General features: G+C 50.6%; 1 protein-coding gene across 1 annotated transcript; it reads right to left on the bottom strand.

Annotated features, from left to right (window-relative positions):
• Positions 1-1,886: 1,886 nt before the first annotated feature.
• On the bottom strand, positions 1,887-2,354 carry LOC136454428 (uncharacterized). Its single transcript, XM_066454857.1, has one exon. It carries the CDS (start codon positions 2,352-2,354, stop codon positions 1,887-1,889), a length of 468 nt encoding a protein of 155 aa, XP_066310954.1.
• Positions 2,355-15,790: the final 13,436 nt, after the last annotated feature.

The following is a 15,790-nucleotide window of genomic DNA, read 5'->3' as shown; positions in this document are numbered from 1 at the left end:
TACAGGACGCTGAAGAACGCCAATGGATGTTGGCCCTAGAGAAGGACAACGCCGAACCCATAAGTTGATGCATTGCATTCCATGATAAAGGGTTCAACGAAGTCAGGGAGCACGAGGACATGCGCCATGGTGACCGTGAGCTTGAGGGCGATGAAGGCTACGCTAGCCGCCTCTGTCCAGATGAAGCCTTCCTTCTTGAGCAGGGCGATCAGAGGCGCCGTGATCGTGCCGAACTCCTTGATGAACTTCCAGTAGTACTCAGCCAAACCAAGGAAGCCACGGACTGCTCATGCGAAGCGAGGTTGAGGCCAGTTCACGACCACCTAGACTTTGTCCAGGTCCATGGCCACCCCTACAGCGGAGATGACATGCCCTAAATAGGCGATGGAGGTGACGCCGAATGCGCATTTGGAGCGCTTGATGAAGAGCTGATGTTGGTGGAGCATGGTGAGGATAGCCCATATGTGGCGCAAGTGTTTAGCCCACGAGCTGTTATAGATCAGGATGTCATCGAAGAAGATGAGGACGAAGCGGCATAGGAATGGCCAGAGCATGTCATTCATCAGTGCCTAGAACATGGCCGAGGCATTGCTAAGCCCAAATGGCATAACCAGGAACTCATAGAGCCCATCATGAGTCCAGAACATCGTCTTCTCAACATCAGCAGCATTCATGTGGACTTGATGGTAGCCCGAGCGGAGGTCCAGCTTGGAGAAGAAGTGGGCACCATGGAGCTCATCGAGGAGCTCGTCGACCACCGGGATGGGGTACGTGTCCTTGATGGTGATAGCATTGAGGGCATGGTAGTCGACGTAGAACCGCCATGAGCCATCGGCTTTCTTGATGAGGAGGACTAGAGACGTGCTATGGCGGATCAGCCCCTGGCTGAGCATGGTGGCGCACTAGCATTCTAGTGTCTTTGTGGGTGGCAGGGTAGCGGTAAGGCCGCACCACCACCGGCACCGAACCAGGAACAAGATTGATGCTGTGGTCTCGGGAATGTAGAGGCGGCAGCGTTGATGGCTCGGTGAAGACGCTGGTGAAGTCGCTCAACAGTGCGTCCATGAGATCATCACCTGCGCACACCCGCAGCAAGGGGCTAGTTGGACCTGCAATCCCCTTCCAGCAGACCCAATGATCGCTGTGCTAGAAAGACATGGTGAGAGCACCGAAATCCCAGAGAAACGGTCCCAATGAGGCTAGCCACTGTGTGCCCAGCACAACACGGCCTATGGCAGCGTGAAGAAGTCAGTGGAGAAAGTCTTGCCCTTGATGGTGAACGCCTTGGCGGGGTAGACACCGGGGTAGGGCACGCGCTCACCATTGGCCATCATTACCTTCATGTTGCCTCACGGCCGTAGTTGGAGGGAGGTCTAACCCGCGGCATCCTCTGAGACGAAGTTGTGGGTGGAGCCCGAGTCGAGGAGGGGCAGGAGGGTAGCGCCGCCCAACTGGATATGCACCTACATCGTCTCACTAGTGCGAATGCCCACAATCATGTGTAGCAAGATGAGCAGGTCGATAGCAGCAGGCTCCTCCGACTCGTCTTCTTCTCCTTCATTGGCCTTAGCCAGGTCAAGGAGGAAGATGCGTTGACAAACATGGTTGTGACCTCGGCTGAATTCTTCGTTGCAGTTGAAATAGAGCCCCAGGCGGCGGCGTTCCACCATCTCCAACTGTGAGAGCCGCTTTACTTCATAGCCTTCGACGATGACCGTGGATGGCCATGCGCCTACTGGAGGCGCGGGGAGTGCGAGACGGGGTGGTCGCCCTGCCAGGAGGCCGCGCGTTAGAGGACGATGGGGCGTGGGAGGCGGAACAGCCACTGCTGCATACTGATCACGGAGCTCCAACTTGCGAGCGAGGCTCATGGCGATGATGAGGGACTAGGGATTGTGGAGCTCAACATCGTGACTAAGAGGCAGCTGCGGTCCGACCATGAAGGCTTGGATGCGCTGCGTCTCCGAGAGTGTGCCCGCACGTGGGAGCGGAGCCTCGAACCGGTCCTGGTATTCAGCAACAGTGTCGGTTCGCTTGCAGGCCATCAGTTCCCTGAGAGGATTGGAGTGGATTGGTGGCCCGAACCTGAGGTTCAAGAGCTCGGAGAAGTTGCGCCATGAAGGTGTGCCTTCGTCCTGTTGGACTTGGATGAGCCACATCTGGGCGCCACCTTCCAGATTGTAGGAGGCCATCCACACTTGTTCCTTCGCGGCGATGCGCTGCTGATGAAAGTAGGACTTGCAGCGATTGAAGAACGCTAGCGGATCCAATTTGCCATCGAACTTGGGGAAATCAAGCTTCTGGAAGCGGGGAGTAGCGATGAAAACGAATGGAAATGGACGGAAAAACCTCATTTCTACTTCTGTTTCTATATTTTTTGGTGGAAATGGGATCGGGTTCGGAAAATGCGGGTTCGAAAACGGAACCGAAATATATGGATGTACGGAAACAAACCAATATGGTCGGAAATTCAGCGGAAACGGTCGGAAGCCGGGAACTTAAGCCAGAATACCGCACATCTTTACTGCACAGGGTGTGTTCCATATGTATATGCACAAGTATGTGCTTATACACACATATACGTATGTAATATAACTATTATTACTCTGCATACACACACACACACACATATATATATATATATATATATATATATATATACATTTAATTATATACATGCTGAGTATTTAAAAAAAAAGAACAAGGAAATGGAAAAAGAAACAAACTCAACGCAAGTAAATGGAACGGCGCTGCTTCCATTAACCACCGCTTGACTGCGTCCACAGACCACAGCACAAGGCCCATTGGCCCAATCAACTGGCGCACATCCCACCTAGGCAAAGGCAACACGCCTCCACTTCCATCCCAATCCGGGTAAAATCTGGAAAAAATACGGAAAAATTCCAGACCAAATACGGAATTTTGTAAATACGGGCGGAAAAATGCTTATCCCGTTTCCGTCCGATTCCACTAACCCCCGTCCCACGACCCGTACCATTTTCGGATTTTTCCGAAAATACGGAAACGGTCGGGTGAAATGTAGAAAAACGGACGGTTCGGAACGGGAAAAATTCCGTCCGTTTTCAACCCTAGCGGGGAGGGCGATCGCCATGTTGTTTGCCGGTGCCCGATCCTCTGGAACCAGAGAAGGAGGCTGCTGCCGGCCTCGCCTGCTGTAGGGCGGCAACCTACCCTTGCAAGGCACTGACGGAGGCAGTGGGGATTTGGATGAACTTGGCCAAATCAGTCGTAGTGGGTTCAGCCATGGGTGAGGATACAGAGGCAGCGGAGGAGGAGGATGAAGATGGAGATGCGGTGGCTGACGCGGCGGTGGCTGCTGGAGGAGGAGGCGCAGAGGTGGATGAGGATCGCTGAAAACCTGATATCAGGTTGTCAAGGGCGTTAGTGCCCAAGGTAGGAAGACCTTGTCTCCTTAGTTCGTAGCCAAGGCCGGTAATGGTGCCAGGAGGTTGCCCTGGTCGACCTATGGTGAGGGAGATGAGATTAAGAATAGCAAAAGGAGATTTGAAATAACTGATCTTTGCTTGATTCATTCTCAAGCTGGATACATGTAGGAGGCTAGCTCCTTGATTCTAGCCCTACATTAACTTCTAGCCTTAACTCTAATATCTCGACCACTCCTTAATTGCTAAATTACTCAGCCACCTAAGCCTCCTCGGGTTCCTGCTAGCCATGCGCACCCTTGGGGGCAGCCCTGGCTGCACCTCGTGTCCGAGGCCGGCGGCTGTAATGTCAGCCCCACATGACAGAAGAAGTATTAATAATCTATATAATAATAAAAATACATAATATGATTTCTCGCCGAATCATCCACAACCATGCAGGTGTGCACACTATGGTCGACAAAGTTTAGGGAGACCTCCATGTCAAAGTTGTCGTAGATAACGACGAGCACCATTCTTTGTACGGAAAGCCTCACAATTGGGGTAGTCGCTAGAGTGCATGACCTAACCCTTAAAGCAATGGATTCCCACGCACTAGTACTTGGTGTCATATCTGGCACTGACGACCTCTAAGAGAAAGAATTGAGGATGCCCTTTCCTCATACCTAACTAGTATCTAGATATTTTTTCCAAAAAAAACTAATTCTAGAATATTTTATACTTGCCATGAAGAACCATCAAGCATGTTTAGAATCTTCTTTGTTTTCTATGAAGATAATTCAAGAATATTTCATAACAAATATCTCCTCTCCTATAATTAAAGATGGTAATGGTTTGGACTCAAACTAGGTTGCATGGTCTGGTTTTCTACGGTGCTGATTTAATTTGGTGAGAAGTGGTCTGAGAAAGCTAGTGGGCTGGTTAGATCTAGGTTTATGATTACAGTAGATTGGTTTGTTTTGGATTTAGCCTAAACATCCCAGTTTGCCAATGGTCTGGAACCATAGCTCGAACCTTGGTTTCAACCCAACTGGCTTTGACGGCTAGCACCAGTCACGCTCATCCCAACCATGGATGGATGGACCTGGGGTGCTCACTGTGGCCCATGACCCTCCTCACATCACTACGTTCATCCCAGCCACAAAGGCGCGCTCATCGTCGCTGCTGGCGACCTTGTTGCTGCCATTGATGCACCTGCTGGGCAGAAATGGCAATTGTTGTATGCTCCTACCTGCTTCTTCTTCCACTTGTTGCTTGCTGCTTGCTGCTTGCTGCATCCCGATGCCGAAGAGTACTGTCGCTTGTTCCGGCCACCAACGTCGCTAAGGCACTAGATGCACACGTCGGCGCTCGCCTCAGCTGGGGTTGTGTCACTGTACATGGAGCACATGGTGGTGCCGACCAAAGAAAGGGGCAGGGATGCAGGCGTTTGCATGGACCGGGTGACCATGTAATATATAATAACCTTGGAGGCCGGAGCGAGGATAAAGAGATTCAATTCGCAGGTTTTGCTATGATTTGGAATCACAGTTTGAGGAAATGGTTTGACTAATTTGGCTTTGTTTATACTTACGGTCTGGTCAGTTGGTTTTGAAGAAAAGAAAAATGGTGCGGGAGAAAAGAATGCAGGGTGGTGGGCTGATGTCTAATTATAAAACGGATTGGCCTGGATGTGGCTTGGTTTCGAGGCCATTAACAGGTTTACCTGGAGTCTCCACATCCTTCAAGAAGTTTTACTATTTTCAACGACACAAAAAACCTTGCATAAGGTAGTGCAACAGTATTTCAATTTGGTGGATGTTTTGACGGCCTAGATAGGGTTGAAAATGGGACCAGTTCAATGTTTATGATCACTAATGCAAAAATACAACACTCTTTGACCACCAACATGTATACGTATCAGAGGTAAACCAAGATCTATGCATGCATAATATATCCTAATTAATTGAGTATTTGATTTTAGGAACAAAATGGAATAAAATGAAGCAAGTTGGCCCCACATGGGGATGGCTGACCCCACCATGGGTTGCCCGACCTCCTCATGTCCCCATTTTATTAGATCAATCTCACCAATGGTTTAAGCTGCACTTGGTGAGTCTTTTTAGCACTCACCGGATTGCTCCAGCAGTCACCGGAGAGGTTTTCACCAGAGCTATCTCATAGTGCACTGACACAGGCCGATTTTCAGCGCAATCACGTTAACTTCCTGTGCTCACTAGAGATGAGGCACCGGAGCTTGGCAACAGTGCCAACTGGGAACACGAGTTTTTCAAATGCGCTCACCGGATCTTCGGTCCACTAGGCATGTTTTAGCTCACTTTAGCCGATGTACTGACCGGAGCTGTCTGGTGCTACACCATACAACTCATCGGCGAGTGAACAGTACAACGATTAGTTTTTCAGTCATGTTGGAATTCGGCCATTGGGAGCTCTCAGCTGCACTAGTGGAGCTATCCGGAACACCACCAAGCTATCTAGTGCACACATTTTTATTGCTACACAGTGGCAACAACTAGTTTGGGTTGTGGCCTTATAAATAGACCTTGTGGCCAACCAAGGCCACTCTCTTGGAACCCCTTGTTGATGCTTACACCCTTGAGAGTTTGAGCAACACACTCCACTCACTTTGCTAACTAAAGATCACATTTGTGACAGATTGAGAGTGTTCTAATGCATCTGGTGGCTCTAATCGAGTTGATTGTGAGGGGTTTTGTGCTCACCCTGCCGGAGATTCACAAAGGACAACTCTAGTGGAATCATAGAGGCTAGTTGGAGTGTCTTGACTGGTTGCCTTCTTGCGGCACCCACGTTGACGGTCAAGCTTGAAAAGCTTGCTTAGCTCGCGAAGCAACAATTGAAGGACTCGCCTCAACAAGGGCGTAGGTTACCAAGAAGCAATCGAACCTCGAGGATAAACTATTGTCTCTCACTTGCCCGTGTGGTTTACTTCTCTACACTTGCAATTTACATTCATATACTTGTGCTTATGTAGTTGTAGTTGCAGTTGCTTGTATAGTCGTAGCAGTAGCCTCTCTAGTTGAGTAGAGTAGTTAGAGTAGTTTTCCTATGTAGCTCAACTAGCTAGTTGTAGTTGCTAGCCTCTAGTTTGTTTGAGTGCTCTAGTAGTAGTGTTAACATTTCTACTACAATTGTTTAGGAAGCTTGTTTGTGGTGAAAAAGGCTAGGCAAGTAGTGGCTATTAGGATTGTCTCCTAGCTATACTGAGGGGCCTTGCTTCATCTCGGGGCATGCGGTGGCTCCGCATTGGGGGAGGAGCCAGCCTAAGGGGCCTGACATGCAGCCTCGAGGTAAGGGCTGGTCAGTGGCAGGGGGGCAGTCAAGATCTAAGTCTAAGTCATCAGAGATGATCTCGTTCTCCTAACGGCAGAGTTTGTTCCGACTCGTGGATGCACACCTAGGGTAGAAGGGGTAATGTAAGGGACGCGGGAGGATGGGGTAGATGTGATGCTAGTGACGCTGGGGGAGGAGGAATGGGAAAGGAGGACGGACAGGCTGGGTGGCTGTTGGCGCCGAGGTGGCTTTCGGCATGTTGAGAGAGGGGGAGGGGGAGGGACTCTTCATCCACGTATACTATTTCCTTAGCATCCTCACTTGGCTAGTTTTTTCCATATGTAAATCTATTTGGAATCATAATTTTTTCACCCAGACTCTAAATTACATCTCGATCGTCTCAATAAGAGAAACGTAAGAGTGAAGTTCATTCCGCAATTCAACAAAGTTGAAAAAACACAACAATGAAGTCCATATTTGCAATTCAACGAAGTTACAAAACCTGCCGGATCGGTTTTTGAAAACCGGCCAGATCGATTTTTCCATGCAAACCTGAGTTTTTTAGGCGAATTCTAGATGCCAACAGATGATAAATTGTGTAATCGATCACCTCGCACGACTTGCAAATTAAACCGCTACGCCTACAACCCCACTAGATCAGTAGTATCCTACGACTGATGGTATGTTCGGCTGGTATTGAAGCAGGTTAAAGCTGTTTTGATGTGAGAGAAAAATATTATAGATTTTAGCTGATAAGCCGGCTAATAAGGGAAGGACCGGCCACCTTCGCATAGACGGACGACGCGCAGACCAATGCGAGCCACGCCCCTCCTTCAATGCCGAAGCCGCCGTTGGACGCCGGCGCCACCACGTGCTCCACCGCGAACGTCGTGGCCTCCCTGCCTGCGCTCGGCGCGTCGTCCCTGGACAGCCCCCGCGGTACGTGCGGCGGCAGTGACACCGGCAGCTCCTCGTAGCATTCGTCGGCGCAGTCCGCGCGCAGCGGCGGCGCCGGGCCGGGCAGGCACCACGTCGTTCGCCAGCACATTGCTGTGCGCCGGACAACCAGGCAGCTTGCAGATTCGTTCGGGCACTCTGGAAACGTTAGCTGCAAGTACGTGGAAAGCCTGTGGCTACGTGATTTGATTACGTGAAGGGGACGAGAGAAATCAAAGCGTGTACAGATGATTATAATATCGTCAAGCACAGTTGGAATCGGACTCAAGTACTACTGCAAGCACGAATCTAATTCGACCAATACATACAGGAAACAGTGGGGTCTCTTCTCTCTTGTACTCGGATTTGGTTTAGCAGTCGCGATATCAATCTGCACATCTCTGATTGACGTATTTTCTTTTTTTTCAAGCAAATATTGTCAAGCCAAAAGTGCTCCACATAACTTTGCTAATTATATAAACACATGTGACGTCAAGATGAGAACAATTTACTCATTTTGTTTCACATTACTTCAATTCATCCTATATTAAAGTTATCTAACTTTGACCAAATTTATAAAAAAATGTACGGTCTACAACATCAAATTTGCTTTATTAAATCGAACTTGCTAGCATCCGAACGTCCAATCTAGAGCGCTAGCGTCGAATGGTACCCGTGCAGCAAGCTAGTGAGCTCCCCCTACCAACGTCAGACTTACGAGCAAGCGCCTCAGCAGCCCATGCCGCCAGACCACGCGCAGGGGGAGCTCACGCCCCCTCTCTCTTCCCACGTGCATCCCAATGTGTAATATCCTAATCTACTTTTGAAACATTCAGATACAACAGTTGCAACGTACAAAAGAAGACAGATGAAACACTTGAAACATGCCTCTTAAACACTTACAAAAACACTTGAAAACCACTTAAACCATTGCAAATATTATGCAACATCCCTATAAAAGACTTGGAACATATGTGTGAAACAAATGCAATATCCAGATAAACACATTTGCCACATATGTATGAAAAATAGATGAAACATTGAGAACAAATGCTTGCAACATACGTATACAACCATTGAAACATATGCAACATCCCGATCTACTTTTATAAAATCCGTACGAAACACTTGAAACATACATCCGAAACAACTGAAACATTTGAAACATAGGCTTGCAACATGTCTGTAAAACGCCTTGAAACATTTGAAACACAGCGTCGCCGGCGACCATGGCCTACCTGGTGGGGAACTCGCAAGCCTCCCCTTCCTACCGACAACGTGAGGTGGATAGGGGTGCAGGCACAGTTGCAAGCGCAAGCCTCCCCAAGCGTAGGCGTAGGCCTCCCCTGCCTCCCCTTCCGCGACGGGCATGGTGGATGGCGGCGCAGCGCTGGATGGTGGTGCTCCCGATATCATGTTGGCACGAGCTGTCGCTGCTCCAGTGGAGAAGGCTGTAGCGGGTCTGGCGCGAGCTGTCGTTACTCCGGTGGAGAAGGCGACCGGCGAGACGCAGTGGAGAGGGAGGAAGGCAGGCGGCCGAGAGGCGTGATGGAGAGGGAGGAAGGCAGGCGACCACGCTCAGGCACGGTGGAGATGCTGGGCATCGGGTCCCCGGCCGCCGTGGAGAACGTCAAGGCGGCGCGGCAAAGAGCGGTGATTTTTTTCTTAAAGAATGGAAACAGCAGGCTACGCTTAGGGGCGAACGGACGAGGAGCTACGACTATTGGGCTGTTGTGATGATGTTGCGGCCCGTGAATGGGAATGTCTGGACGAGCGGACATCCTCATCGTAGCATTTCCGTTATTAAGGCATTGTTTAGTTCATTCCTCTAATATTTACTCCATATCCCATCGAATGTTTAGATACATGCATAAAGTATTAAATATAGACTAAAAACATAACTAATTACACAGTTTGCGACTAATTTATGAGACAAATATTTTAAGGCTAATTAGTCCATGATTTTGACAATGTGGTGCTACAGTAACACATACGCTAATGACGGATTAATTAGGCATAATAAATTCGTCTCGCGGAATACTGACAGATTCCATAATTTATTTTTTTATTAGTATACGAACATCACATGCGACACCCCTTTGTGACACCCGATGTGACACCCCAAAACTTTACGTCCTGGATTTAATCATAGCCTAAATTCTCCATATATCACATTTATTTGAGCATATTTGATGTTAATATATTTTTTTATAGAAAACTTAGTCCAAGAGAAAGGATTTGACATAAGACAAAGCCACAAAGGTAAAGTAGTATCGGTTTGCAGTTTCGCAACAGGTATCAACATTGATTCTACACCTCACACACAAACCCGTGCTGGTCTGTATATAGTAGCAAAACAAAAAAGGCAAGTAGTTCTTCACTCAACATGGCGATATGATGCATAAAATACGTATCATATAAAGGGAAATACAAGTATATCCTCGACTGAATCAAACAAAACACATAATTTGATAGGGAGAGGTAGCAGTGGCCTGAACCTTGTTGATGCTATTCATTGCGTTCAGGTTTGTCGTAAGCAGCTATATTCCGGAGGCTTTTACACGTGTGCCATTAAAAAAATTTGTAATTACACATAGGCTATTAAAAAAGTTGACCGCACATAGATGCCACCGTTCTGAACTTCTTTGCTTTCCAAGCCATTCCGTCCGCATTCCGTTCGTTTTTCACCATTTGGGAGTCCTGATAAGTGGGTCCGGTCAGTCCAAACGTCCATAATACCCCTCTCATCCATATCCTCTCTCTCTCTCAAACTCGATCTCTCTTCTCGTGCGTGCGGCCGGGGCGGAGCTCGCCCGCGCCCGCGGCAGTCGACCGGGGCCAGGCTCGCCCGCGCGCGCCCACGGCAGCCGGAGCTCACCTCCTCGCGTCACCTCCACGCGCGCAGCGTCAGATCCACGGCGAGGACCGGCTGTGGCAGCTCCACGCGCGCCGCCTCCTGGCTCTCGCCGCCACCGCAGCTCCCCTTTGCTCACCCTGTCCATCCCCGCCATCTCCTTCTTGGCCGCGGCGGCGCGGGAGGCGCGCCTGCACCTCGCCCGAGCGCGGAGCGCGCGGCGGGCACGCCCACGGCCGCGAGCACGACGAGCTCCACCACCGCGAAGGGGAAGCAGCGGCACACCGCGGCGCACTCGGCCGCCGTCCCGCCCGCCACCTCCCCGCACCGCAGCTGCTCCCACGCCCGCCGCCGCTCCCACTCCCGCCGCGCTTCCATGGGCGGGGACCGACGCAGCCGACGCTCCTCCTCCATCGCCGCCGCAGCCGCCGTGGGCGGGGACGGCGACGCCGGGGCCGAGCGCGGAACGAAGGCGCAAGAGAAAGAGAGAGAAAGAGAAAGTTTGGGTGGCTGACAAACAGACCCCACCGTAAGTTAAAATGGTCATTTCACCTGTCCTTGTGACATTGTTAAATAGAAAAGCGGACCGAATGACTTGGAGAGTAAAGAAGTTCAGAATAGTGGCATCTGTGTGCGGTCAACTTTTTTAATGACCTACGTATAATTACAAACTTTTTTAATGCCACACATGTAAAAGCCTCATATTCTGAGGTTGGCACGCCGGGCTGAAGGACCGCACAAGCAGGGCTGATGTTAAGCTCATTGAGATCGCTCCGCACGACGCCCACCTGAGGCTCCTTGGGACTGTTATTTTCGGACCTGTACAATATACGCATGGGTCAGGCAGCACAAAGGTTTAACCTCTGATTCTCTCGAAGCACACTGAGGAAGTGAGGAGACAACAAACAAGGTTTATCGGCTGCTACGATGCATTGAATGGCAGAACAAAAATACTTAAAAGCAGGTGATTAAATGGATCGGAGTCATGACCGTAATGAAGGCGGCACAGCACCCACAAAGCAAGGGCACCACCAGTGGAGAAGATGCCAGCAGTCTGACTCATCAACCGCGAGCAAGGCTTTGACTCGGGCCGCATCACCTCCCCTTCTGACCATCCCAATGCATTCCGGAGTGCTATCCCTATCCTGAGCTTCTTTGGTGCACGGATTCAGCTTCTCTGCTGGATTTGACAATTGTTCTGACTCTAGAGCACCTTTCTACACTTTCTTCCCTGAGAAAAGTACTGAAGGAACAGAACCTGTCTTTAACAACAGAAGTCTGAAAGGATCACGAAACGATCACAATACACTAACTCATGTATTGTGTCATTTACTGAACATATTTTGCTATATACCTAGAGAAAATTCTAAAAGAATCAATTGATTTGCAAAAACAAATCCACAAAATAACATTTGAACCCATTGCATTCCAAGGGAAAGAAAAGAGAGGAATCGAGGAAAGCTTGGTTCAAAGACGGTGAAAGTTCTATCAATCATTTGTTCTACAGATTTTATTAAGGAGACAGGATCAGGTTGGTGTTGGTATTTCTTAACGCATACAAAAATAATCCGCAAGCGCACGGAATTACCGTTGTAGCATTTCACCCAGAAGTATTCAGGGTATCGTATTTCCACGAGGAACGGAGGTGTAAGAGTCTCTTAAGCTAGTTCACCCAAGATAACAAGAATAAGAAGAAAGATAGCTCGAGTAGTGAGGTTTTCTAATGATAGAGAACCTAAGTTAAGATAGCTTTGCCACTATAGACTTACTCCGGGCACCGGATAACACTTGGTTTGCCGAGCGTTGCCGGCCTACAGCTCTATACCGTACCCGGACGTGGGGGATTACAAGGGACGGACATGGCTGTCACCACCTGCCGCCAACCCCTCAACCGTAGAGTCCCAGGCAAACGAAGATAGTCTATAGCCTAGACACCACGTCTACGCTATTGTCTACTACTCTAGCGTGATCAGGATTATCCATCTTTATCAGGGTCCTCTACTAGAGTATTCGTCACAAGAACGAATTGGGGCTTCACAATTACTAGCCAATATTTCTCTCATGCCTTTTCTCGTTCATGGTTCGATATTCTGGTGTCCTAGGCGTAGACGAACCACACTAATCCATCCCAAATTTGGTGGTTAAACTCTACTGCAGTGATGATACTATAGGGGAGGTCCTGCGACAAAATAGCTCGATGCCATAATGATAAATAGCTTAACACCTCTTATTTGAGTTTTTCACTATTTTGAAATACGAAAAATATCCAAATCCAAAACACAAAGGTTGTCGGTGCGAAAAGTGACCAACAAGTAAATATTTGTAGTTTTGTCGTGCGTTGTGATCGGATGTGGCCTAGCACTCAATGACACAGGATTTATACTGGTTCAGGTAACGTGCCCTACGTCCAGTTTCAGTCGGTCGGTGACTTTATTCCTGAGCCCAGGTGCTCGAAGTTTGCTGTGAGGTTACAAACGAATAGAAATAAGAAGGGGGTGTTAAAAGGCTCAGTCGAACTCTGAACCAAAGGGCCGAGAGTGACAGGGGCTCTGACGTGTGCTAAGTATTGGAGCATGTGCTCTGTGTAGCTGTTGAGTTCTAGAGCTGTGGAGCTATTCGAATGCTCACGTTGTCTGGAACCAGATCGATCGTCCCTATTGGGAGAGAGCGCATCCCCTTTTATAGGTGAAGGGGATGTCCTTACAAGTCAGAGAGAAAGAGAGAGAGTGCGTACGTGTGCTATCTAGTCTTGTTGCTCACGCCATCGGGTATGAAACGATTGTCGGCGCCCACAATACTGTTTATTCCCAGATGCGTCTAGCAGGCTCTACCATGTTCGCCAGGCGGCACCGTCCTGCAGGTGCGCAGGGCATGGCAGGGTACGGCAAACGATGGCGCTCACAACACTGTTTGGGTTCTGACATGTCTAGAAGATTGCATAGTGCCTATCTAGTATGGCCTGGTGGCACCATCCTGCAGATGCGCAGGGTACGGTCCTCGGTATTGCGGTTTGACTTTAGCGCCTTACCTTATCTGCTTCGCCTGATCCCCAGCCCCTTACCGAGTGGGCGTCCCCGGTCGGTCGTTCCTAGTTGGCCCCGACCATGTCGGTCGGGGAAGAGCTGCAAGCAGAGGTTCGGTGTATTCCTAGTCAGAAAAGGAGGTTAGAGTCGGACTATGTCCCCTCCTTGGCCAGCCCTTCCGATTGGGGACCGGATTGTTCTCTCGGCCTGTCATTATGTATCTGGGCCGGCCCAAAGGCACGCGTTGTCGCTACACTGTCTGCTCGGCCGAGCTTTTGCTGAGAAGCGGGCCCATTAGGGACCCTGGGTTTATGAACCTGATAGGAGCCCCCGAACCCTTTTGGGACTTCTGTGAAGTCGTGAAGGGGTTGTTTACACTCGTTTTACGAGCGCATCTAGTGGGTGTAAGATTGTGGGTCGCCGTCGGGCGAGACGGACGCTAACCCAAGTGTCAGGCGTGGCCGAGGGGTCGAGCGAGGCAGAGCACCACCCCAAGTGTCAGACATGGCCAAGGGGTCGGGCGAGGTGAAGCACCAACCCAAGTGTCGGGTGCGGCCGAGGGGTCAGACGAGGCAAAGCGCCAACCCAACTGTTGGGTGCGGCCAAGGGGTCGGGCGAGGCAGAGCGCCAACCCAACTGTCGGGCGCGGCCAAGGGGTCAGGCGAGGCGGAGCTCCACCCCAAGTGTCGGGCGTGATCGAGGGGTCGGGCGAGGCAGAGCGCCACCCCAAGTGTCGGGCGTGGCCGAGGGGTTGGGCGAGGCAGAGCGCCAACCCAAGTGTTGGGAGCAGCCGAGGGGTCGGGCGAGGCGAAGCGCCAACCCCAGTGTTGGGCGCAGCCGAGGGGTCGAGCAAGGTGGAGTGCCAACCTTAGTGTCGGGCGCGGCCGAGGGGTCAGGCGAGGCAGAGCGCCACCCCAAGTGTCGGGCGTGGATGAGGGGTCGGGCGAGGCGGAGTGCCAACCCAAGTGTCGGGCGCGGCTGAGGGGTTGGGCGATGCGGAGTGCCACCCCAAGTGTCAGGCGTGGCTGAGGGGTCGGTCTAGTTTTGTGCGTTACCCCGTCCGTAGTTTCCGCAATCGGAGTGGTTGAGCTAATGTCGCTTGCCTCGATGGCTCGGGTGATGCGCTCAGTGAGCTTAATAACGGGTATGTCCGAGTGGAATCTGGGTCCATCATTCATAATGGGGTCAACATAGCCCTCATGTGGCATTCCACTGCTCCTTAACCCACCTCTCGGTAGATGCCTGAGCCATTTCGGGGAGCGGCTCAGGTGGCCTACTGGACTCTCCTCGATGGAGATTCTATGGGCATGGCTCAAGGTTAAGATCTAACGAGAAGGTCAAGATGAACCTATCCGCTTCTGAGCGGATTGGGCGAGGGCTGCTGGGGCTCATCTATATTTTCTCCCCTAGTTCTGTTTGATGCGAGGCGGCCTTGAGCCCTCTATGGGTCGGCCTTCGAACCTTGGTCGGTCATCGCTCATATCGAATGAGGCGACTACCGCTTCGTGATGCAACACGAAGCGTTGTGATGCAATCAACTGCATATACAATGCTTGGATGTATGGGATGAATGTATGGATGAATGTATGAATGCATGCATGAGAATGGATGAATGAATGATTATGCACTAGAAAATAAAAAAGGGGGTTTTGGTAAGGTTACCTCGATGGCTCGAGTTACAGGTCTGGGGAGCTCTTATTGGATATGTCCGAATGGGATCCGCGTCCGTCATTCATGATAGGGTCGGCATTACCCGCATGAGGTATCCCACTGCTCCTTACCTGTCTCTCGGCAGCCGCCCGAGCCGCCCGATCGACTCGGGTGGCCCGTTGGCCTCTTCTCGATGGAGATTCCGTTGGTGGGCCCTTCCAAATCATGCCTAGAAGGCGAAGGATCATTTGCGTGCGGTTGTGCCTTATTTCCCCTGCCTAGGCCACGTCCCGCCGCATGCTTTTCTGCATTAAATAGGGGGAAGGGAGAGGATTTTCCTCCCGTTCTTTTGCCTTCCTCCAACCGCTGTTGTTCCTCCTTCCTCCCTTTCACCAAGTCTGTTCGTGTGCCATGGTGGTTTCTAGGAGAGAGGAGGGTAGAGCGAGGGAGAGGAGAACTCATAGATCTGTTCGTGAATCCAAGGCGTGATGTCGAACTGGAGGCCTTCCAACATGGATGAGGAGGTGCTAGCCGCCTTCGCCAAGAAGGGGTTGCTCCCATTGAAGGAGGTGGCGCATTGAAGGGCTCCTGTGCTGGGAGAAGTTGTTCCTTAACCGCAGGCTGACGAGGTT

The sequence above is a fragment of the Miscanthus floridulus genome, chromosome 5 (assembly GCF_019320115.1).
Source record: "Miscanthus floridulus cultivar M001 chromosome 5, ASM1932011v1, whole genome shotgun sequence".
NCBI lineage: Eukaryota > Viridiplantae > Streptophyta > Magnoliopsida > Poales > Poaceae > Miscanthus > Miscanthus floridulus.
The sequence above is the reverse complement of the archived record's forward strand: the minus strand, read 5'-3'. Positions and strand labels throughout refer to the sequence as shown.

What these genes read in the sequence shown, in the direction of transcription:
- LOC136454428 (XM_066454857.1), bottom strand. Translation starts at nt 2,354, where the DNA reads ATGAGGTTTTTCCGTCCATTTCCATTCGTTTTCATCGCTACTCCCCGC.